General features: G+C 45.8%; 1 protein-coding gene across 1 annotated transcript in view; it reads right to left on the reverse strand.

Moving 5' to 3' along the window:
* skic2 (SKI2 subunit of superkiller complex) overlaps positions 1–26,193 on the reverse strand; it is a 79,993-nt gene that overhangs the window by 18,408 nt on the left and 35,392 nt on the right. Inside the window, exons 20-25 of the mRNA XM_084313239.1 lie at positions 22,637–22,768; positions 21,891–22,028; positions 15,665–15,769; positions 12,270–12,405; positions 2,173–2,299; positions 1,120–1,330 (exon numbers count right to left, since the gene is read on the reverse strand). Of these exons, the coding sequence (XP_084169365.1) occupies positions 1,120–1,330; positions 2,173–2,299; positions 12,270–12,405; positions 15,665–15,769; positions 21,891–22,028; positions 22,637–22,768 (849 nt within the window). The remainder of the gene's footprint in view (positions 1–1,119; positions 1,331–2,172; positions 2,300–12,269; positions 12,406–15,664; positions 15,770–21,890; positions 22,029–22,636; positions 22,769–26,193) is intronic.

Genomic DNA, 26,193 nt, shown 5'->3' on the forward strand with positions numbered 1-26,193 from the left:
CCAATTGGGTGCAGTACCACAGGGAGACGATAGTGGGCGGTATTTTCCCAATGGAGCTCAGAGAGTCTGCAGCACTAGCGTGAGGCTCGATTGATGAAGTATGAATTCAAATGTGCTAATAAAAAAAAATACGACAAACAAACGCTATATAGCGTTGGTGGCATTCAACAGTCGCATGAACTAACGACAAAACGCGTCCGTGGCACTCAAAGTGTTAATATCAACTGCAAGTTAAACATAGAATAAAAAAAAGGAATCAAGTGGTAAAATGATGCTCGTTGAAGCATTGTTGTAATGTGCGCACGTGCACATGACATTGTGAAGGATGAAATGTTTTTTTTGGCGAAGGATGTGAAGGCAAATTAAATCAATTACGTCATACACTAAAACCTTTTTGCAGCTTGATACAAAACAAAAACTCACATTATTCATGACCAATCAAGAAGAAAACTATGAGGAAAATACAGTTTGATTTAAGGGGTTCTTGGATACACGGGCACTACTATTTTGCACACGCACGTTTTTCACAAGCACATGCGAGTCAAGGACAGCACATTGCAATAAGCTTTTTGGTGTGACATCACATAAAGAAGGAAGTCCAAGCGGCTCGTTAAAAGGCACCGTTTCTGAATGCAGGCTGTGTACAAAATCTGACTGGGTTGTCTTATTAGTCTGTGTTAGTAGGCCCATCAGAGGCCCATCAGAGACCCAAATGTATGTACTGCACAAGCACTGAAAAAAAGAGTGAGTTTTTCCACAATATTTAATCACCCATTGGACACTATGCATGATGTAGTACGGGATACCACATTATATCTACATAAGATGCAAATATTCCAAAGGATATAACCCCTGTATACCCCACACTAGGGGTATACCACAATATTTTGCGTGTCGATATTATATCGATACACTGACACCAAGTATTGAAGTAATATATTTAGTTTCTTTCATGACAATCCCATTTCGCGTGAGGTGAACAGACTGAAAAGGTTATCTTATTAGATAAAACATGATTATTTGCAGTTGAAAAAAGTATTGTGACTCTAGTATTGTAATAATATCGTATCATTGGGGCCTCTGGTGATTCCTACCACACACACACCCACCCACACACACCTGCTCTGAGAAGGTGGGGGAGTGGATGCAGTTGAACTGCTTGAGGCTGTCCTGCAGCACGCGCAGCCTCATGGAGTCCTCCACCACATCCACACTCCTCAGCTGGAGGTCGTTCACCGGGTCGAGAGTCGACACCCCCTCCGGGCTGGCCTCGGCCAATCGGAGCAGCTCCTGGGTCGCCGTGGAGATGGCCTGGCCGGGAGGATCGAGCCTGTGAGTCGCCGTTAGCAGAGAGAGAGAGAGAGAGAGAGGGAGGGAGGGAGGGAGGGGGAGAGAGAGAGAGAGAGAGAGAGAGAGAGAGAGAGAGAGAGAGAGAGAGAGGATGGATGGACAAAACAAGAAAAGGGTGGGAAGAGCAGTGGATAAAAAGAGGGAGGATAAAATGAAGAGGGATAAAATCATGTAAGTTGAATGGCACTCAGAGGGACGCAGCACCTGCTGCACTACAGCACACATCCACTTGTAAACACACCCTCCACTGAAGAACGCTGAGGAGAATCCAGTCAAGTAGACTGAAGAGACTCGTTATAACACTGTGTAGTCCAAAGAGAACTCCCATCAGCCTACATCAACAGTACGTTAAAAAAGTGACACACACACTCACACAAATTATGACAAATACGCCTTTATGTTTCACACACGGGTGCAATGATGTTAATACAAGGAATATTCTTCCAGTACAATTTGCGAAGCATTATATTTCATCTTTAGCAGTGAGACACTGTTGGGGAGACTTCATGAAATCCCACATGTCAACAGTCCAGTTGTTTACATTATACAGACTGCTGTGGGCTTTACTGGAGCAACGCTAATGGCTGTCAAATGGACTAAATTAATATAGGAATTAATCTTGTTACCCATGAATGTACTAAAACCAAAACCATGTACGTATGCAAGCGCACACAACACAATCTTAATCTTTTAAAATGTTAATTATAACATAAAAAATGCTAATACATGTGGACACACTCCTTTGATGACAGATGGACAGACAGGCAGACAGACAGACAGACAGACAGGCTTGACATAGACAATGGACCGACAGACACCTACTTGAAGCGTGGCTGCTGTCTCTTGCTGTAGTTGTCTATGATCCTGTCAGGAATCACCTTCACGGTCTTCACTGTAATGGCTGAGATGTCCTGCAGCTTCAGCTTCTGCACTGTGTGACTGCATGGCCCTGAGAGACACACACATATATATATCCATCCATCCATCCATCCATCCCCACACACCCACACACCAGGAGAAAAGCATTAAGGACTTTGTGTCTTGAGGCAACTGATCCATTACCAGTATATTGTGTTGATCCATTACCAGTATATTGTGTTGATCCATTACCAGTATATTGTGTTGATCCATTATCAGTATATTGTGTTGATCCATTACCAGTATATTGTGTTGATCCATTAGCAGTATATTGTGTTGAGCCATTAGCAGTATATTGTGTTGATCCATTAGCAGTGTAACTGAGGGGTACAATTCCCTGACTGTATTACTAGATATGATACTTACTACCACTACCTTTGTACTTAATATTCGGCCACCCAGTACACGGCATAAATATATTATCATGAACACTCTCACGTAGATGAAACGGATCCAACACAAATGTACGAATTAGAAACAGGTCTTTATTTCTACACAGCGATGGTGTGTAGAATAAGCACTTAATCACTTAATTACATTTATGAATTGAAATAGTATGCACTTTTATGGCAAGGAGTATTCGTCGGTATATCAATAGAGAATGTCCAATCTCTGAAGGCGCAGGTGGTAAATATACGACCTGGAATAGTTAAGGAATAACAGCAATGATACTTTAATGATTATACTAGATACACTAGAGGGGGTTAATCCGGTCGCTTGTAAGCCGACAGGAGTAGGAGGGGGGGGGGGGGGGTAGAATCCGGCTGCCTCGTCCGGCCAAGGGTATCCCAGGTGAACCCACTGTAGTGCCGTTCAATGCGCCGGCGATCCTTGGACCACAGATGAAAGCAGGTGGACTCTTTGTGGGCCGGCTCTCTCCGGTCCACGGGGGAGAGACGTGAAGCGACCTCGTCTTGCAGAGCGTCTCCTCACCTTGCGTCCTCTCCAGGGGGGGGGTTCCAACACACGGCAGTGTCGGGGGTCTTTATCCATGGAATAATCAAAGTATCCAAAGCATAATCCGTGCCTGGGAAGGCGGGCTGTCGTCGGTAGAATAATCCGGTATACAGGTCCACTCGCTCGTCGGCTCTGGGGCTCCTCGGGTGCAGCTTCACATAGGGTCAACCACCCTGGGTAAGCAGCCAGTTCTCTGCCCGAAACGATGGGGTACTGACTACGGTAGTATTCTCACCGCACGAAGCACTATATATTAACAGACTATTATTAGCTTAATAGACTACGTCCAACTCGACGATATAGTGCCAAATATGACTATTCAAATATTAATATACACGATGTCTCAATACCGATGGTAGGCGAACTTGGCCTTACTCCCACACGTGGCGTCGCGGGGAGGCTTTACGTCTGTGACTCTATTGGAGGGTAAGAAACTGGACTGAAAAGAAAGTCCTACTTTAGTAGCGCAGTATATATACGCACTATGAACAAATAGTCCAACAAATTCCTACGCGGAACTAGGACTTGTTCGTACATGTCGAGCGGTACGTTTGAACTGGGTCTGAGGGGTATGGCAGCCTGGCACCAAGGTCTCGACCAATAGTAGAATGGAGACTATTATGGGATGTTCAGTAGGCTAGAATGGATATTCAATGCATATTGTACAAGGAATATACAAGGGATATCAGGGAATATTAGAGAATATACAAATACAATTAAATATATATATATAAATAAATATATATATACGGTTTAATCTGGCCCTTCACAACAGCCACCCCCTGAATAGGTCCCAGACCTAATCAGTTAAACAGAGACAGATTAATCGCGTTGTCTATTTACACATAAGGGTTTGCTGTAGGGGTCAGTCAACTTCACAAAGTCATAGGGTTGTAGGGTCATAGTCATCATCGATTGTGTCTGGGAGTCGAGGCAGTTCTATGAGCCTTGCCACGGGACGGGTGTAAGTGCGACCCTGGACGAGCACTTCAGCTGCTCGGACCTTGCCGTCGGCACCGGTGATCACTTTGCTTACGCGGCCGGCCGGCCACATAGCTCTGGGCAGTGATTGATCAATAATCATGACGACTGTTCCTTCTGTCAAATTGTCTCTCTCCTTTACCCACTTCTGGCGGGTCTGTAGAGACGGTAGGTAGTGCAGTAGGAAACTGTTCCAAAACTTGTCGGCTAATACTTGGCTGTACCTCCACATTCGTCGGCCGTTCGCTTCTTCAGGCCGGTACATTGTCTGGGGTAATGCAGGATCTAGCCGCCCCATCAGGAGTGTGTTGGGGGTAACTGGGTCGATATCCGCCACATCACTGGAGACATATCCGAGGGGCTTCGAGTTAAGTACTCCCTCAATCTCCGTGAGGACTGTCATTAGGACTTCTTCCGCCACAGTCTGGGCCCCAAGTACTGCGTACAGGGCTGTCTTTATGGAGCGCACTTCTCGTTCCCAAGTGCCACCGAAGTGGGGTGCGTTTGGGGGGTTGAATTGGAAATCAACCTGTGCTGGAGCGAGGTGGGTCTTAAGTTCTGGGCCCATAGCTTGGAAGCTCTCTCTCAGCTCTCTTTCGCCGCCTTTGAAGTTTGTCCCATGATCGGACAATAGGGTAGACGGTCTTCCTTTCCGTGATGTGAATCTACGGAAGGCCATAAGGAATGAGTCTGTGCTCATGGTCGGGAGAAGCTCGATGTGTATCGCTCTGGTGGTCATGCATTTGAATACAATACCCCACCGCTTCTCGGTTCCTCTTCCTTTCTTTATGTGCAGCGGGCCAAAGCAGTCCATACCCGTTGAGTGGAATGGCTTGTCACCGATTCGGAGGCGACATGGAGGAAGGTCAGCCATCCTTGGTATGCTGGGCTGCGCGCGCCACTTGCGGCAGTCTAGACATGTTCGCTGGAAGCGTCGTACCGCCTCTCTTCCTTGTAGGATCCAGTAACGACGTCTGATTTCCGCGAAGACTCTTTCTGCTCCTGCGTGATGTACATCCTCATCGTATTTCTTTATAATCAGCTCTGTGACCTTGTGTCGGCTGTTCAATACGATCGGGTATTTAATGTCATCCGGTAGATTGGGGGCTCTGCGTAGGCGACCACCCACTCTGATGAGGGTATGAGCGTCGCTCTCGGGGGCCAGATGAATTAATCTGCTGTCGGATGGGACGGGCTTTCCTCCCTGTAGACAGGCCAATTCATCAGGGAACGAGTCTCTCTGGGCTCGCTGCAGTAGAAGCAATTCTGCTTCCTCGTAGTTAGCTGCTGACATATCAGCGGGGGACTTGCACTCCGGGTGGTACCGCAGGAATGTTCTTTGTTGTGCACTCTCTATGGACGTGCAATCGTTTATGTTAGGGTCGGTGGAGGCTACGGTGCTCAATCCACAGAACACAGACTTCTTAATTTCCACCTCCTCTGGACTTGCTTCCCTCGGGATAGGCATGGGCCACTGTCCTTCCGGGAGTCTTAGGAATGCGGGGCCGTCACTGTAGACATTGCGACGGGTGAGGTCATCCAGGGGCATCCCCCGGGTGATGACGTCAGCTGGGTTCTGTTTTGTATCAATGTAGCGCCACTCTGTTTCTCCGGTTAACTCTTCGGTTAAGTCTTGAATCTCGGTGACTCTGACTCCCACGAAGACTTTGTACTTGCATGAGTCCGATTTGATCCAGGCGAGTACCGTCGTGGAATCTGACCACAGGATTGTTCTAGACACCGGTATGGTGAGCTCACGTTGGATGAGCGTGGCTAGGTGCGCTCCGGCTAGGGCTGCGCAGAGCTCTAGACGTGGGATAGATTGTTGCTTGCGTGAGGCTATTCTCGAGCGGGCGAGGACAAATGCTGTGTAGATCTCTCCCCCCTGGTCTTGGGCCCGCAAGTAGGCTACTGATCCGTATGCGACCTCTGAGGCGTCACTGAAGACGTGTAAGTCCATTTTACATGTCTCTGGCCTCACCGTGGGTGGGAAGTAGCTTCGGCGCATATTAACGCCTGGGAGTGAGTGGAGCTCCATCTCCCACTCTCTCCAGGTGGATGCAAGGTGTGCGGGAATGGGGTCGTCCCAGCCCTGGTCCTTGTCCCACAATGCTCGTACAATCATTTTTGCCCTGGTGGTGTACGGTAGAATACATCCTAGCGGGTCATATTGTCGGGCGAGTGTTGTGTACACACTCCGTCTGGTGGTCGGCGCCGCCGCCGGCCTTCCCTGCTCCGTAGTCAGGGGCTTGTGTCTGTAGTGAAGCGAATCTGTTTTGAATCGCCACACCAATCCCAGGGTCATCTCCTGGGCTTCTCCCGGGATTGTAGCCATCCAGGTCTCGCTGCTGGCTGCCTTGTCCTCGGAGGAGAGGCTGCGCAGTACTTGCGGATCGCTGCTGGCCCACTGCCTGAGATCAAAGCCGCCTTTGATCAATGAGGCGCGGAGTTTAATCAGGAGAGCCTCGGCTTCTTCCTGGGTTGAAAGGCTTTGTAGACAGTTGTCTACGTAGAAGCTGTTCTTTACGCTGTGTCGGACCTCTTCGTCCGCTGCTGGGTCCTCTGCTACATGTTTCTGTAGTGCAAATGTCGCACAGCAGGGGCTGCACGTCGTTCCGAAGGGGAGGACTTCCCATTGGTAGATGGCTGGGTGCTCATCTCCTGGCTTCTCTCTCCATAGGAACCGTAACAGGGGCTTGTCCGCCTCTACTAATCTCACCTGCAGGAACATTCCTTTAATGTCCCCGCTGATGGCCACCTTTTCCTGGCGGAAGCGGAGTAGAACGCCGAGTAGGGAGGGGCCGAGTGTGGGACCGGGCAGTAACTCTTTATTTAGATTTTGGGATCCGATCTGGTAGCTGCAGTTAAATACTATGCGGTCTTTACCGTTGTGATGGACCTTGTGGTGGGGCACGTACCACGATTCAGTGGTCTGGTCAGCCTCTTTAATGTCCATCTTTGTGACGTGTCCCGCTGTGATGAGCTTCTCAATCTCAGCGCGGTATACACTCTCTTGGGCGGGGTTCTTGGCTAAGCGCCGCTCCGTGTTCAGCAGGTACCGTTCTGTGGCGTCTGTCTTGGCGTGGAAAGTAGGCATTCCTTCTCGCCGCAGGAGTGGCGTGGCGTATATCTCAACACGCCGTTGACCGGGACTCTCTTGGTCCCTGTCTCGAGGAGGTGAATGGCGTAAATGTCATCTTTAGAGCGAATGTCTTTCTTTCCGTTCTTAAAGGGTATTTGTTCCAAGGTCCATAGCCGCTCTACGTGTTGCAGGAGTGCGGTTTCTCCCTCTGTGACTCGGGAGTGGAGACATCTAGTGGCTGTACTTCGGTTGAGAGATTTGGCGAGCGGGCCTTGGAGAGTCCATCCCAAACGGGTCTCGACTGCTGCAGGGCAGCCTCGGGGTCCGGTATGAACCCGGTCTATCGGGACAATGAGGTCTGCATGGTCGGAGCCTATCAACAGGGTCGGCATAGCATTGTCTATGAGCGGGATCGGTAACTTGCGCAGATGTGCATATTTCTCCATCAGCTTGGCGACGGGGTATGTGTACCGCGACAGTCCTATTTCTTGGCTGGTGAAAGCGTCTGCAATCTGGTACCGGCGCTCAGGCTGGCCGCTTGCTGCGATAGAGAATGAGACATTCTCGCCCTTTATCGTCTTCAAATCTCGTCTTATTGTCCGAATTGTCATTTGGGTTTCGCTTCCCCGCAGCCCTAGCTGGGCCGCAGCGGAGGCGAGCAGCAGGGTCTTCTCTGACCCGTCATCGAGGACGGCGTAAGTGTCCAGGACTTTATTCTGGTAGCTTAGTGTCACACGCACTACTTTTAGGAGTACTCGGGCTCCACTGCTGCTGGCGGGATCGATGTACATGACGCTCGCTTTGCGGCTGGATGGTGCGGGTGAAGGGCGCCGTCTGTTACTGTCGTGAAGTATGTCCAGATGGGCTCCATCGCACTTGGTGCACCTTTTCTTTAAGCGGCATTCGGCTGCCATGTGTGAGCGCGCACAGCGAAAACCACGCTTGTTGGACTTTATCCATTGACCTGCTTCCTCCGCGTTCAGCTTGGGGAAGGAGTCACATTGCGCTAGCCAGTGTTCTTTCTCACAGTAGGGGCACACTATCTTCCACTTCTCCGTTCTGGAGGGGGTACTGTGGCTCCTGCTGCTCGGTACTGACTCCGATTGGTGCATCACAGTCACCGATCTTCTTCCATCATTTAGTCGTCTGGTTCCTTCTCTGGAGCCAGGGGTGCTCCGTCCGAATGTATCTAGCCGTAGGCTGCTGACTTCTCTCGCCAGGAAGTCTGCTAGATCGAGGAGGTTCGGTTCGGGGCCATTCGGGTCTCTGTGGTCCCTCTGCCGCCTAAAGCGCTCCTGACGAGCGGGCGGCAGCTTCTCCAGGATCCTTTCCACATTTGAGTTGGCGTAAAGTTCATGCCTCCCCTTCTCTCTTTGCGCTCCCAACATCCCTACCAGGGACTGCACTCTGATGGACAGGTCGTCCAGTGCTCGATTGTCTATTGCTGGGGGTAAGCGGTCGATGTGTCGGATCTCCTGGATCACGTAATCCCATATGCGCCCATACCTCTGGTCCAATGCTACCAGCGCTGCTGTGTATGGGGTGGTGGAAGTCGCGTAGGCGAGCGCTATATTATGTGCGCGGGGCACCTTTAAGTGCTTCAGTAGGATGGCGTATTTGTGGCGTTCATCCAATACATCCACCAACATGGTCTCCAGGCACATGCGGAGTTCTGTATACTGGGCCCGGTTCTCTTGGGTGAAGTCGGGTACCATAGGCGTGCCAATGTATGACGCTGACTGTGGATACATCGGCGAGCGTTGGGGGAGAGGCCTCCTAGGCGAGTCTCCTCCCGCTCCTTGGTATGGGCTGGTACCGGCAGTGTACCATGGCCCGCTTGTCCAGGTGCTGTTCCTCGGTGCGGGTCGTGCGTCGTGCTCACCCGTGTATAGAGTCGGGGGTCTGTAGCGCAGCTCCGCGGGAGTATAGCCTGGGCTGTACCGGACCTCCTGGTCCGGTAGAGTACTGTGCTGTCTTCGGGCGTGGTTCTCCTCCTCTTCCTCTTCGTCTTCGGTTAGGTCATCCAGTGCTTGTAGTCTCTGGTTTAGCCTCTCCACAGGATATGCTGCTCCTTCCCGGTTGCTAGGTCTCGCTTGGACCGGTGGGGGGAGGTGGTCTGTGGGGGGTATAGACCTCGTCTGTTGGTCAAGTTCAGGGTTGTTTACTCGGCTAGGGGATGCCGCCCTGGAGGTGTGTCTAGACGAGTTCCTGGAGCCTCTGGCGGAGGGAGAGGGTGTTGTCCGTCTGATCAGCTGTTCTATTAGTTGCGACTGCTGTCTGTCGCGCGCTGCGTCCCGTTGAGCACCGGCTCGTTCTCGGGCCACATTCTCTTCCATCTGAATGCGTCTTATTTCTAGACGTATCTGCTCGTGTTCGCTTCGCTGCTGGATCTGCAGTCGGTCGCGTTCAGCAGCGGCGTTCAGGCTGATGAGGAAGGCCTGCTGTAGGGTCCTCTCTGCCTCGCTGGGAGAAGGCGGTTGTATAGGGGAGCCTTCCCTCGGGGTACTCCTTGCGGAGCCTTGGAGCTCTATCTCCACGGTGCTCTCCCCGTCTTCTTCCGTGCCGAGTTCTCTCTCGGTAGCGTTGTATTCCTCCCGGGACTCATCGGGGACTACTTCTTCAGTACTGGCGGGGTGTGAAGTCATGTCTGGTTCCCACTGGTCCCCACCGTGAACTTGGTCAGTTACATTAGAGCCCGTAGGGGCCTCTATGGTCGGGGTAGTCTGGGCGTTGGGGTTAGACATACTTTTACTTTCTAGTTTTACCGCGTTTACTGTTAGTAGAAGACTAGGTTGTTGACTGACAGCGTAAGCCTCTAAGTACTGAGGGAGCCGTCGTTCGCGCTGCGGGCGTTGGTTAGGAGGATCGTTTCGTGGAGTGTTCATCATAGGCCATTTCAATATTAATAACACTATATTAATATTACACTAATTACCCTCCGGCTCGAAGGACCAATTCTAACTGAGGGGTACAATTCCCTGACTGTATTACTAGATATGATACTTACTACCACTACCTTTGTACTTAATATTCGGCCACCCAGTACACGGCATAAATATATTATCATGAACACTCTCACGTAGATGAAACGGATCCAACACAAATCTACGAATTAGAAACAGGTCTTTATTTCTACACAGCGATGGTGTGTAGAATAAGCACTTAATCACTTAATTACATTTATGAATTGAAATAGTATGCACTTTTATGGCAAGGAGTATTCGTCGGTATATCAATAGAGAATGTCCAATCTCTGAAGGCGCAGGTGGTAAATATACGACCTGGAATAGTTAAGGAATAACAGCAATGATACTTTAATGATTATACTAGATACACTAGAGGGGGTTAATCCGGTCGCTTGTAAGCCGACAGGAGTAGGAGGGGGGGGGGGTAGAATCCGGCTGCCTCGTCCGGCCAAGGGTATCCCAGGTGAACCCACTGTAGTGCCGTTCAATGCGCCGGCGATCCTTGGACCACAGATGAAAGCAGGTGGACTCTTTGTGGGCCGGCTCTCTCCGGTCCACGGGGGAGAGACGTGAAGCGACCGCGTCTTGCAGAGCGTCTCCTCACCTTGCGTCCTCTCCAGGGGGGGGGGGTTCCAACACACGGCAGTGTCGGGGGTCTTTATCCATGGAATAATCAAAGTATCCAAAGCATAATCCGTGCCTGGGAAGGCGGGCTGTCGTCGGTAGAATAATCCGGTATACAGGTCCACTCGCTCATCGGCTCTGGGGCTCCTCGGGTGCAGCTTCACATAGGGTCAACCACCCTGGGTAAGCAGCCAGTTCTCTGCCCGAAACGATGGGGTACTGACTACGGTAGTATTCTCACCGCACGAAGCACTATATATTAACAGACTATTATTAGCTTAATAGACTACGTCCAACTCGACGATATAGTGCCAAATATGACTATTCAAATATTAATATACACGATGTCTCAATACCGATGGTAGGCGAACTTGGCCTTACTCCCACACGTGGCGTCGCGGGGAGGCTTTACGTCTGTGACTCTATTGGAGGGTAAGAAACTGGACTGAAAAGAAAGTCCTACTTTAGTAGCGCAGTATATATACGCACTATGAACAAATAGTCCCATTAGTGGTGCGGTAGCCAAATTCCTACGCGGAACTAGGACTTGTTCGTACATGTCGAGCGGTACGTTTGAACTGGGTCTGAGGGGTATGGCAGCCTGGCACCAAGGTCTCGACCAATAGTAGAATGGAGACTATTATGGGATGTTCAGTAGGCTAGAATGGATATTCAATGCATATTGTACAAGGAATATACAAGGGATATCAGGGAATATTAGAGAATATACAAATACAATTAAATATATATATATAAATAAATATATATATTCGGTTTAATCTGGCCCTTCACAACAAGCAGTATATTGTGTTAATCCATTACCAGTATATTGTGTTGATCCATTAGCAGTATATTGTGTTGATCCATTAGCAGTATATTGTGTTGATCCATTAGCAGTATATTGTGTTGATCCATTACCAGTATTTTGTGTTGATCCATTAGCAGTATATTGTGTTGATCCATTAGAAGTATTGTGTTGATCCATTACCACCAGTATATTGTGTTGATCCATTACCAGTATATTGTGTTGATCCATTACCACCAGTATATTGTGTTGATCCATTACCAGTATATTGTGTTGATCCATTACCAGTATATTGTGTTGATCCATTACCAGTATATTGTGTTGATCCATTACCATCAGTATATTGTGTTGATCCATTACCACCAGTATATTGTGTTGATCCATTACCACCAGTATATTGTGTTGATCCATTACCACCAGTATATTGTGTTGATCCATTACCAACAGTATATTGTGTTGATCCATTACCAGTATTGTGTGAGTGAATGAATGAATGTGTTTCTTGACCAGGTGTGTTTAGTCAACATATCGTGTGTGTTTGTATGTAGTATTGTATGAGTCTTTCTTTTCCACGTGTACAACCAACCTTCAGGTATGAACAGAGAGGTGTTGTAGAGGTGTGGCAAAGCGCCGGCGTTGGGGCTGTTTGCTCCCAGCACCTCGTTGTCCTTCTCACAGATAATAAGTGCTGTGAACATGCGGTTGACTGAGTCACTGGACACCTGGCAGGTGGACAGTAGAGGACAGTAGAGGATAGTAGAGGATAGTAGAGGACAGTAGAGGACAGTAGAGGATAGTAGAGGACAGCAGAGGACAGTAGAGGACAGCAGAGGACAGCAGAGGACAGTAGAGGAAAGCAGAGGACATCAGAGGACAGTAGAGGATAGTAGAGGACAGTAGAGGACAGTAGAGGACAGCAGAGGACAGTAGAGGACAGCAGAGGACAGCAGAGGACAGTAGAGGAAAGCAGAGGACAGCAGAGGACAGCAGAGGACAGTAGGAGAGAGAGAGAGAGAGAGAGAGAGAGAGGTAACTAGATGCTTTTAAACCAAGTGGCAAGATGCTAGTAGTGAGCGGGGGACAGACATAATATCCACGGACAAATGGATGTGTGTTCAGTAGAAAGCTATCTGGCTGCAAGCTAGCCTATCTGAACACAAATGAATGGAAGCAGATATGGACCACTAGCCTAAACTAGCTTAAAACTCTGGGGGAGGCGTTTCTGGCCAACAGCTAGGCTAGTGGTCCATATCAGCTTCCATTAATTTGTGCTAAACTAGACTAGCTTGCATCCGGATAGCTTTCTACTGAACGCACAGAGGAAATTGGTATCTATCTTCTTGTCTGACTCTGGAGAAGACGGTAAGCACATTTCCCATAATCTTGGTGTGTTCCTTTAACTCTCACTACCACTTTACTTTAGGGAGGATGACCAATGATTGAGGACCTAGGAACTAATGAGGACAAACATGAGATTGCGCATTAACAATTTGGTTGCTATAAAATACTATAAAATATAAGTTTAGATCTACAAACTACAACTACGTTTACATGGGGTTAATGGATGGCAAGGCCAGGTCACTTCCCGGAAGGGGCGTAGCACTTAATGTGTTAAAAAAAATAAACTGAACATTTTCTAAACGATTATTATAATTTTTTAATAAACACTCCATTTGAATGAATTAATACATTTTATTTGTATAGATTGAACTGTTCACAGGGAAGAGGAAGGTGGGAGAGGGGTTGAAAATCTGTTATGCAAGAATAGCAGGTCTGATAGATGTTGCTTTCGCGTTTCGCTTAGACCAAGTGGAAAAATAATCAAAACATACAATATTGATCCTGCCCCCCCCCCCCCCCCCCCCAAATGTTTATAAAAAAGAACATTTAAAATTTAAATATAATAAAGAAAATAAATTATATATAAAAAGAAATCACATCCCTGAACATATCGCTGCGATCTGGTGAAAACCTTGTATCTCCAATGTTGGTGATTTTCATTTTTTTACTTGAACTAAAAGTTTACATGGTTCTCTATGTTGTGACCAGGTAATTAGATTATATATTAGATTAGATTTAGACTATTGGATTATTAGATTATATATTGCATATATTTAGGATTTAGCCTTTTTAGATTATGTATTCGATTCGATTTAGACTATTGGATTATTAGATTATATATATATTTTTTTTTTATTTTATCTTTTTCCCCCTTCTTTTTCCGTTTTTCTCCCTTCCCAATGTTAGTCGTTATGCCAATTCCCAATCCCCTTCCTGGTCGTTGCGCACTCTACCCCCTACCGTCGGTCTGGCGGAGACTATCACATGCTTCCTCCGACACATGTGTACCCAGCCCACCACTTTTTACCTGGCAGCGCGGACTCTCACTGGGGGAGTGTAACGTGTGGAAGGGTCACACTACCTCCCTCCAGATCCTTCCCTCGCTGTGCAGGCGCCCCGACCGAACTGTAGGAGTCGCTGTTTACAACGACCCGGACCCACCCACCAGCTTCCCTCCCGCTGACACTGCCAATCGAGCCAGTATGACGGCCGGCCAAGCCGGAGGCAAAGCTGACAGCCGGATTCAATACCAGTGTCTCTTGCGTTGATGACGAGCGCTTAGTCCGCTGCGCCACCCAGCTGCCCTCATTAGATTATATATTGCATATATTTAGCATTTAGCATTTCATTTTTTTAGATTATATATTAGATTATATTTAGATTATTAGATTATATTTATTGTAGGGCAAAATAACTGAGAGGGCATACATACCCTCATCTCGCACCTTGTTGCCCATATGTGCATGTCCAGAGTTAATTATATTGTATATTGTTTACAGTGCCTTTTTATTCTATTTTTATTTTTACTTCTCCACTGTACTATAATTCTGTGACCTGTATGTCTTCTACTACCTGTACCTCCCCTCCCCCATGCTGCTATGATACCTGAATTTCCACAAGGGGATCAATAAAGGAATATCTTATCTTTATTCCTGAAAGGTTGACTAATTTGGAGATACAAGGTTTTCATGTGTCTATGTGTTAATTAACCGTTCATTTGTGTGAGCTCTTACACCCAACTGAGGTTTTAATTCTGGTTCAGACCTTCTAGCAATGCTAGAACATAAACCTCATTTGGGTGTAAGAGCTCACACAAACATGTGATGGCCTCATAAAGACAGAGCCCCATTCACTGTCTATGCAGCAGCAGCAGCAGCAGCCGCAGATGTTACATCCCAGTGACATCACAGATTGGAGGGTTCTCTCTATGATTCTCTCTAGCCCCTTCCGGACATGCACTGGACACAAACATGCAAATTAATCTATGTGGGGTTTACCCTCCCAGCTCCTTAGTCCTAAATCTGTGTAATTACAAATTGTGCTCATGTCCGAACACAAGCAGATCATTGTTCACAGCGAGTGGGTGTATTGGTTAATATAGACTAACCATGTTCAGATGGCTATTTCCCACTGATAGTTAAATTAAAACATATGGGTTGTGGATAAAAGATGATATCGGTGTTCTCCTCATTCTCTTCAATTCCATTCTTGACCAAGGACAAGGCACACAAGGCATTTGTCTGATCAAGATTTTAGCGAGTTTGCAAGGTGCGCCCAATATGTTCCATATTGTGACATAAGTGACAATGAGGAGGCGAGTGGCTCTGAGACTGCAGCCTAGTCGTACATCCATATTAAATGTGCGCTTCTCAGGGGTTTAGCCTGTATGAAACTAACAACTTTTGCTCAATAATGCTTTGAAATGGGAGATTTTTTAAATATCAAGTCAAGATGATATGCTGGCCAGTTTGCTCTGCTGTGTGACTGAGAATGAGAGATATGAAACGTTGTTTGCAAATTGTTTACGTTTACATAAATTAACAGTTTTGAGGTTGCCCTCATTTGCAAGATGTCAGTTACATGCCAGTTAAATAAATGATGATCTTCCATACACAGACACTCTCTCTCTTTCAGACGTACCTGCAGGATGACACTTAGGGCATTGAGGTGCTGGTTGTTGTTGACGACTATGACCCTTCCAACAGACAGAGCTTTCAGGCCGTTGACTGACTCCAGGGTGGCTTGCTGAAACACACACAGAGGCTGACTCTAAGATACATGTTGTGTACTGGGGCGTCCTGGTGACAACCTGTTTACATAAAAAACATGTGTGTGCATGAGGAAAGATTATACTTATATGATGTGTGTTTAGACGGCTTTATTAATCTCTGTGGGGAAACTCCATTTGCCACCAAAAACAGCTCATACAGACAACAATTAATAAAACAATATAGACGTTGCAATCACAGTACACAACAAATAAATAACCCCACGAGAAGCCTTTGAGACATGATTAACAGCTAAAAGGTGCTATGGATATAGACCACATTTAAAGGTGTTCATAAAAAAATGGGACCGCTGTTGGAACAAAATAACTTTTGAGTTGATCAGTAGAACACTGAGGCATCACTAGTCACTCAATAGAACACTGAGGCATCACTAGTCGCTCAGTAGAACACTGAGGCATCACTAGTCGCTCAGTAGAAGACTGAGGCATCACTAGTCACTCAGTAGAACACTGAGGCCTCACTAGTCACTCAATAGAACACTGAAGCATCACTAGTCACTCAGTAGAACACTGAGGCATCACTAGTCGCTCAGTAGAACACTGAGGCCTCACTAGTCACTCAGTAGAACACTGAGGCATCACTAGTCGCTCAGTAGAACACTGAGGCCTCACTAGTCGCTCAGTAGAACACTGAGGCATCACTAGTCACTCAATAGAACACTGAAGCATCACTAGTCGCTCAGTAGAACACTGAGGCATCACTAGTCGCTCAGTAGAACACTGAGGCCTCACTAGTCGCTCAGTAGAACACTGAGGCCTCACTAGTCACTCAATAGAACACTGAGGCATCACTAGTCGCTCAGTAGAACACTGAGGCATCACTAGTCACTCAATAGAACACTGAAGCATCACTAGTCGCTCAGTAGAACACTGAGGCATCATCACTAGTCGCTCAGTAGAACACTGAGGCCTCACTAGTCACTCAATAGAACACTGAAGCATCACTAGTCGCTCAGTAGAACACTGAGGCATCACTAGTCGCTCAGTAGAACACTGAGGCATCACTAGTCACTCAATAGAACACTGAAGCATCACTAGTCGCTCAGTAGAACACTGAGGCATCACTAGTCGCTCAGTAGAACACCGAGGCCTCACTAGTCGCTCAGTAGAACACCGAGGCCTCACTAGTCGCTCAGTAGAACACTGAGGCCTCACTAGTCGCTCAGTAGAACACAGGCCTCACTAGTCGCTCAGTAGAACACTGAAGCATCACTAGTCGCTCAGTAGAACACTGAGGCTTCACTAGTCACTCAATAGAACACTGAGGCCTCACTAGTCGCTCAGTAGAACACTGAGGCCTCACTAGTCGCTCAGTAGAACACTGAGGCATCACTAGTCGCTCAGTAGAACACTGAGGCCTCACTAGTCACTCAGTAGAACACTGAGGCATCACTAGTCGCTCAGTAGAACACTGAGGCCTCACTAGTCACTCAATAGAACACTGAGGCCTCACTAGTCGCTCAGTAGAACACTGAGGCCTCACTAGTCGCTCAGTAGAACACTGAGGCATCACTAGTCGCTCAGTAGAACACTGAGGCATCACTAGTCGCTCAGTAGAACACTGAGGCATCACTAGTCGCTCAGTAGAACACTGAGGCCTCACTAGTCGCTCAGTAGAACACTGAGGCATCACTAGTCTCTCAGTAGAACACTGAGGCCTCACTAGTCGCTCAGTAGAACACTGAGGCATCACTAGTCACTCAGTAGAAGACTGAGGTCTCACTAGTCGCTCAGTAGAACACTGAGGCCTCACTAGTCTCTCAGTAGAACACTGAGGCATCACTAGTCGCTCAGTAGAACACTGAGACATCACTAGTCACTCAGTAGAAGACTGAGGTCTCACTAGTCGCTCAGTAGAACACTGAGGCCTCACTAGTCGCTCAGTAGAACACTGAGGCATCACTAGTCTCTCAGTAGAACACTGAGGCCTCACTAGTCGCTCAGTAGAACACTGAGGCCTCACTAGTCTCTCAGTAGAACACTGAGGCATCACTAGTCTCTCAGTAGAACACTGAGGCCTCACTAGTCGCTCAGTAGAACACTGAGGCCTCACTAGTCTCTCAATAGAACACTGAGGCCTCACTAGTCTCTCAGTAGAACACTGAGGCCTCACTAGTCTCTCAGTAGAACACTGAGGCCTCACTAGTCGCTCAGTAGAACACTGAGGCATCACTAGTCTCTCAGTAGAACACTGAGGCATCACTAGTCTCTCAGTAGAACACTGAGGCCTCACTAGTCGCTCAGTAGAACACTGAGGCATCACTAGTCGCTCAGTAGAAGACTGAGGCCTCACTAGTCTCTCAGTAGAACACTGAGGCCTCACTAGTCGCTCAGTAGAACACTGAGGCCTCACTAGTCGCTCAGTAGAACACAGAGGCCTCACTAGTCGCTCAGTAGAACACTGAGGCCTCACTAGTCGCTCAGTAGAACACTGAGGCCTCACTAGTCGCTCAGTAGAACACCGAGGCCTCACTAGTCGCTCAGTAGAACACTGAGGCATCACTAGGGATGACCCCCGGACCCCGGTTCTAAACGGGAACCGGTACTATATTAGAAAAGACCAGAGTATTTATAAGCTCCGACGTCATCGGTACTGCTATCGATACTCTAGAGAAATTATTATTATTATTAATATTATTATTTCAAAGTTGCGAACGATCTCTCCTCTCTCTGTCCCTGCACGAGAAGCGAGCAGCAGCGAGCCATTATTATTACACACACTCCTCGCGAGTCGCGATAGTCGTACACACACGGCTACTTGTTAACTTAAGGAAGGTGCTGTCTCCGTGCTGAAGTGAGACACAGACAGCTCTGCCTCTGCATGCACTCGAGTCGTGATGGCGGATAGAGCGAAGCGCTCGAAAGTATGGATATACTTTACAAGAGTCGATGCCGACAACGCATGTTGCCACAAGTGCAACAAAACATTTGCCAGTAAGGGTGGCAATACGAGCAATTTATCAAAACATCTGTTGGCAAAACATGATATTAGTGTGCAGAAATGCGCGTATTCGACTGCCTTGCGCGCAGTGTTCCATCTGCAGCCGGTAAGCCAAGATACGGAGTTGCCTATAGGCTAATAACGAATTATTACAAATAGGCTAATAAACAAAATAATTGTTTAGCTACAAATACTAAAATCTAAAAACGTTTTATAGATCGTCAAGCTGAGGCGTCAGCCACCATGTCCCAGCCCAGTGAGCCCAGGGCCACCACACATCCTCCCTCTACCTCCCTCCGCCACCCAAAGTCCTTTCTCCCTAGCAGCTAGAGGAAGGATGACAGAGGATAGGGTGAACGAGTGTCACAGTTCTGTTAGCCTTTTGCATTTGTTGTTTATTATAAAAAGTCTATAATTCAGAGTCAGACACATTTAAAACATTGTTGCTGCTGAAGAAATTATATTCATTTATTATATTTATTTATAAAGTTATATAAAAGAACATTGCTGCTGCTGTTGCTGAAGAAATTATATTTATTTATAATACTTATTTATAAAGTTGTATAAATAATAAAGCAATGTCGATTCTGTTCTTAATTAATTGTCTTTTTTTCTTGCAAAAATAAAATAAAAAAAAAACGATAAGAGTATCGATAAAGTACCGAACCGTTAAGCAGTATCGATAAGAGTAGTAGTATCGATAAAATCCTAACGATACCCATCCCTAGGCATAACTAGTCGCTCAGTAGAACACTGAGGCATCACTAGTCGCTCAGTAGAACACTGAGGCCTCACTAGTCGCTCAGTAGAACACTGAGGCATCACTAGTCGCTCAGTAGAACACTGAGGCATCACTAGTCACTCAGTAGAACACTGAGGCATCACTAGTCGCTCAGTAGAACACTGAAGCATCACTAGTCGCTCAGTAGAACACTGAGACATCACTAGTCGCTCAGTAGAACACTGAGGCATCACTAGTCACTCAGTAGAACACTGAGGCATCACTAGTCGCTCAGTAGAACACTGAGGCATCACTAGTCGCTCAGTAGAACACTGAGGCATCACTAGTCGCTCAGTAGAACACTGAAGCATCACTAGTCGCTCAGTAGAACACTGAGGCCTCACTAGTCGCTCAGTAGAACACTGAGGCATCACTAGTCGCTCAGTAGAACACTGAGGCATCACTAGTCGCTCAGTAGAACACTGAGACATCACTAGTCTCTCAGTAGAACACTGAGGCATCACTAGTCGCTCAGTAGAACACTGAGGCATCACTAGTCGCTCAGTAGAACACTGAGGCATCACTAGTCGCTCAGTAGAACACTGAGGCATCACTAGTCGCTCAGTAGAACACTGAGGCATCACTAGTCGCTCAGTAGAACACAGGCATCACTAGTCGCTCAGTAGAACACTGAGGCATCACTAGTAGCTCAGTAGAACACTGAGGCCTCACTAGTCACTCAGTAGAAGACTGAGGCCTCACTAGTCGCTCAGTAGAAGACTGAGGCATCACTAGTCGCTCAGTAGAACACTGAGGCATCACTAGTCGCTCAGTAGAAGACTGAGGCCTCACTAGTCGCTCAGTAGAACACTGAGGCCTCACTAGTCGCTCAATAGAACACTGAGGCATCATCACTAGTCGCTCAGTAGAACACTGAGGCATCACTAGTCGCTCAGTAGAACACTGAGGCATCATCACTAGTCGCTCAGTAGAACACTGAGGCATCACTAGTCGCTCAGTAGAACACGAGGCATCACTAGTCGCTCAGTAGAACACTGAGGCATCACTAGTCGCTCAGTAGAACACTGAGGCATCACTAGTCGCTCAGTAGAACACTGAGGCATCACTAGTCGCTCAGTAGAACACTGAGGCATCACTAGTCGCTCAGTAGAACACTGAGGCATCACTAGTCGCTCAGTAGAACACGAGGCATCACTAGTCGCTCAGTAGAACACTGAGGCCTCACTAGTCGCTCAGTAGAACACTGAGGCCTCACTAGTCGCTCAGTAGAACACTGAGGCACCACTAGTCACTCAATAGAACACTGAGGCCTCACTAGTCGCTCAGTAGAACACTGAGGCATCACTAGTCGCTCAGTAGAACACTGAGGCCTCACTAGTCGCTCAGTAGAAGACTGAGGCATCACTAGTCGCTCAGTAGAAGACTGAGGCATCACTAGTCGCTCAGTAGAACACTGAGGCATCACTAGTCACTCAATAGAACACTGAGGCATCACTAGTCGCTTCTGAGTCAGTTAAAAACACAGTATGGATGACCTTCAAAATACAGAACCGTTTTTAGTTTGGCCCTTGTTCTCTTTTCTACAGTGACCTCAAGTGAGTCTGGGGTAAAGTCAATCACTGAGACAGCCTTTCTGATCATCTCATTGATCCTGTTCTTATCGTCTGCAGTGATGCTAACCCCTCCAGCAGAGCACAGCTATAAAGAGGACACAAACTAAAATTCCCTAATAAAAAACATGAAGAAGCTTCTTGCTAATATCAAAAGACCTAAGCTTGACACTAAGAAGAATAGTCTTGACTGAGCCTTTTTGAATACAACCTCACTGTTCTTTTTACAGTTTAATTTACTGTCCATGTAGACACAAAGACATGTGGAAGACTGGGCAATTTATGCTGAGCCTTGATTGTTACTGGAAGGACCTCCTCCTCCTCCTCCTCTTCCTTCTCGTCCTCCTTCTTCCTTCTGAAATCAATTGTTAACTCTTTGGTCTTCCCAACATCCAATTAAAAAGGAAATTGCATATAATAATTCATGCTTTTGTAGGCCAGGTCATTGCCTTGGTTAAGTAGACAGTGTCATACAAAAGTGTTTGGATTTGACAAAGACACCTGACTACATCCATTAGTGTGAATAAAAAGGGGGATAAAACCCTGCCCTGTAGGGGGTCCAGACAGTGTGTTATCAAGCCTGGCAAACTGAGGTTGAGACGAGAGATAAGCTAAGACCCAAGCAATAGTTGTGCTGTGTAGTTTAAAATCCATCAATGACAGACGAGTACCTCTGTATGTGTGTGTGTGTGTGTGTGTGTGTGTGTGTGTGTGTGTGTGTGTGTGTGTGTGTGTGTGTGTGTGTGTGTGTGTGTGTGTGTGTGTGTGTGTGTGTGTGTGTGTACCTGCAGAGCCTGGGCGGTGATGCGTAGCTCCTTCACGGTCTGGTAGTAAGACAGCATGTCAGACAGCTGGCCTTCCGTGTCCAGGGGAGGGAGAGACGACAGGGTCTGTTTCAGCTGCCTGATCTGCTTCTCATGGGCCTGAAAGAGGAGGAGGAAGAAGAGGAGGAGGAGGAAGAGTATGAGGAAGATGAAGATGAGGAGGAGGGGGAAGATGAGGAGGAAGAGGACGAAGAAGAGGAGGAGGAGGAAGATGAGGTAGGCAGAATAGGGCTTTTGTTTGGTCCATTTTATAAGAGGTGCTTTCATTTAATTGACTCCGCACCAGAAACAACACAATATACACAGTAGGAGAGGAGGGCTTGTATCAGTGATTGTGTGATTAATTAAATTTCACCAACAACAAAAATGTTGTTGTTTTTTTAATAATGTTGTATGGAACTTTTGTAACACTGTTGAATTATATTCTAAATAGAACTGGGTAGTGGGACAGGCTACCTGAGTCTCTCTATAGCTGAGACTATTGTATTGTATAGTATTGTATACCTGTGTGTCTCTGTGACTCAAGAGTATTGTATTGTATACCTGTGTGTCTCTGTGACTCAGATTATTGTATTGTATACCTGTGTGTCTCTGTGACTCAAGAGTATTGTATTGTATAGCTGTGTGTCTCTGTGACTCAAGAGTATAGTATTGTATAGTATTGTATACCTGTGTGTCTCTGTGACTCAGAGTATTGTATTGTATACCTGTGTGTCTCTGTGACACTCTGAGAAGCTCCTTCTCATCATGTCAGTGACTCGTAGAGCCTCCACCCGCAGCAGGTTGAGGATCATAGTATAGGTCAGTCTGAACTGGGACTGCAGGGTGGTAGGCTTTCCCTGCAAGGACAAAGTAGGGACGGTGTCACTGAAACCAACAGAGTAGAACCAGGGCTGCCCTCTTATAATATTTGCTCTTAGACTTTCTTTGTTGATTTAGTATGTTTTTTCTCATACTGAATGAGTTATTTCCTGAAAGATGATAAGCACATCTACTAGATTTAGGCGGTCCTTCTGCATTATATAATGTATATAGTAAAGATCCACCAGGATGCTAGGCTACCCCTAGTATAAGATAGGATGCACAAAGTAGTGTTGTCACGATACTGGAATTTCTAACTTTGATAGTAATGTATGTTAACTTATGTGAAACCTACAGTATTCAGATTGAAAATGAATGGATGACAATATTATGGAAAATATGGTTTTCAAAGAGAATAGGATGTACTAGAAACAGCTGTGGAAAGCCTGAAAGAGGAGTTTAGGGACATGAGTTAAAATGTTTATAAAACAAATAAACATATTATCCTGAATTTACTGCAATTCTAACAATTAACTGTTAACTGTTACCCGTTATTGCACAAATTTATTGTTACCTGCTACCTGTTATTGCACAATTTTATTGCACACATTTTTGTATTGGATTCTATTATATGTTGTACCAATTGCACATCGTTGCGGGCAAGACCACCCGCATTTCATTGTATATCCGTATGCCGTGACAAATAAAACTCTTGACTTGACTTGACTTGAATGTCGTGATCATCTATTCTATAGCTGTGAATAACCAGGGTTTTTATATTCTATGATGCATACGTTCATAATAGCATAAAGAACCTTTTTACAACATTACAACATTGAATCTAACAATCACCTTTTCACTTTCCTACTGTAGGCTATCAATAACTGTACCAGATTAGTGCTATGAGGTATTTTGTAATCATATCAAGCAATGTGACATATCATTTACATATATATTTGCTAACCAGTTTAATCACCTGTACATTGTATATTACTATTTCACTTTACTGTTACATTTGCACTCAATAAAGTCCACTTCAATCTGGATTCAGAGCCAATCACAGCACAATTTCAGCCACCACATTGATTACTAAGGATATAATTTTAGCTTTAGATAAAAGGAAACACTGTACTGCTCTCTTTATAGTTAGCCTTGATACAGCATTTGCTTTTAAAACGGTGATCTAGTATTGGCATGGATAGTGGTGCACATAATTGGTTTCAGGATTCTCTATCTTCTAGATGTCAGTGTGTGAAATCAGGTCCTGTTCAATCTGAATTCTTGTCCATAACTAAAGGTGTGCCGCAAGGTTCAGTGTTGGGTCCTGTCCTTTTTTCTATTCATATTAATAATATTGTTTCTTCTTTGAATGACTGTCATGCTCATTTGTATGCAGACAATACTATTGTGTACTGTATCGCTGACACTGTTCAGTTGGACACTGAGAACTTGCAGCTTTCTTTTAATGGTTTTCAGGAAGCTTTTATCAATCTTAAATTAGTCCTCAATTCTAGTAAAACAAAATGTATGCTGTTCTCCAGAGCCAGAAATGTTGATTATGATGAAGTACATATATCTACCGTAAGCGGTTCTAACATTGAGAGAGTCACTGAATATAAATATCTTGGCTTGTGGCTCGATGATAAATCTTAATTTAATTCCATGTGGATATTCTTGCTTCGAAGCTGCGACAGAAAATTGGCTTCCTGTACATAAATCGATCCAGCGTTCTTGTGATTAGCAGAAAGAGGATTGTTGTTGTGATTCATAGGCATGATGCAGCTTCAACTCACTGGACTCTGTCCATCATTCTGCCCTAAGATTTGCACTTTACCTGGACTTGATAACCATTATGTTTACCGTTCATCATGCACTTTAAAATATTCTGTTATATGTACAGTGTTATGTGTTACATGCATGTTGTACTACGGTCTGTGGGAGCTCCCCTGAAATTTCTTTGTATAATTGTGTGCAATGACAATTAAAAGTCTATTCTATATTCTATTTATTACTGATGACAGATATGATATCTGTGTCCTTTTTGAGAAGGTTGGTTGTTTATTTTTAAAGCCCTTGTTGGTAGACTCCCCCCTTACATGACTACACTGTCTTGGAACCTATTGTACACATTCAAATGACTAGTTGGTTCTTATGGGAGTTTGCTCTGAACTAGGGGGGAAAAATGCTTTTTCCTTTGATGCTTCCAACACCAATTTCAATTTGTATACAAATATGTTTTTTCCACCAAGTTGTTCAATAAACTGAAAATGTCAACAAGCACCCATTGATATTTACCAGAAATATAAGTTGGCAGCTCATATTCATGTCAATACCTACTCAGCTTTCTGTGTACGCTGAAGCTAAAGGTGTCGTGTTACTTACTACATATTGGACCATGATGAGGTTTGACCTATTAGTGACTTCACACATACAACTCAGATCTCAGGGAAGTACAGAGAAGCTCTCCCTCTCCAGGGGAAGAATGTGAAAAAGGTGCTGTGGTGACAAGTTCTGCACAAATAACAACCTGTATAGTCATAGGCATGCCTCCACGAGGAGTTTAACCTATTAACTCATTGACCGCCACGCTGTTTTCCCATCTCTACTTAATGGTGCCAGCGTTATTGACCATTTTAGCGATGTTTGCGGACCCATCGTGTGTTCTGTATTATAGCTATGGAGACAATAGTATGGCTCATTTGACAGGCATTGTTCATAGTCCAACACTGTTAATCTCTACATACTGTAGTTTGTGCGCTATTCCATGCTAAACATCACCCCTTTCCAAAATAATCCAGTATTTTTTCCTAGATCGCAAGATATGGCGCGTTATATGCATTATGCCCAAATCGTTCGGGTTTCTCGCCTGAAACTTCAAATCAAAGGTATATACCATATACATATGTGTCTTCACAAAATCATCAAGGGGGGGGGGGGGGGGGGAAACTGCGATTGTTACCAAAAGCATGTTTTAGGTTAAAAAAAATACCAGCAGGTTACCTAAGATAGACCTTACCTCAGTCAGAAGGTACTCCAAAATGAATAAATCCCAGTCGTCCCATGGCGATTGCAATTAATCTTGTATATTGGGCATGGCTACCATACGGGAAAGAATAGGTCTGAGGCACCAAATCTTCCGCCGATTGCTATGTCCTGAGATATTTCATTTTTGGCACTCAAGCGTTGGCTTTCAAAAATGAGATATCTCGTTTTTGGCGCTCAATAAGTTAACAGGCGCCCCCAAAAGTGGCCATTTTAGTGTTCGTTTTTGAGGACTGCATACTTTTTTTGCAAAACAGAATACTATACTTTATACTTATAGCACATGCGCATGGGCCTGGTCTCTTTTGAAAGATAACATTCTGAAGTTTGCGATACAATAAAAGGAAATTCACTTTTAGTGCTAATGAAATAAGAGTAACATACAGTAGGTCTGAACTTGAGTTGTAGAAAAACTTGTTGT

Source organism: Notolepis coatsorum, assembly GCF_963971535.1.
Source record: "Notolepis coatsorum genome assembly, chromosome: 4".
NCBI classification, from domain to species: Eukaryota; Metazoa; Chordata; class Actinopteri; order Aulopiformes; family Paralepididae; genus Notolepis; species Notolepis coatsorum.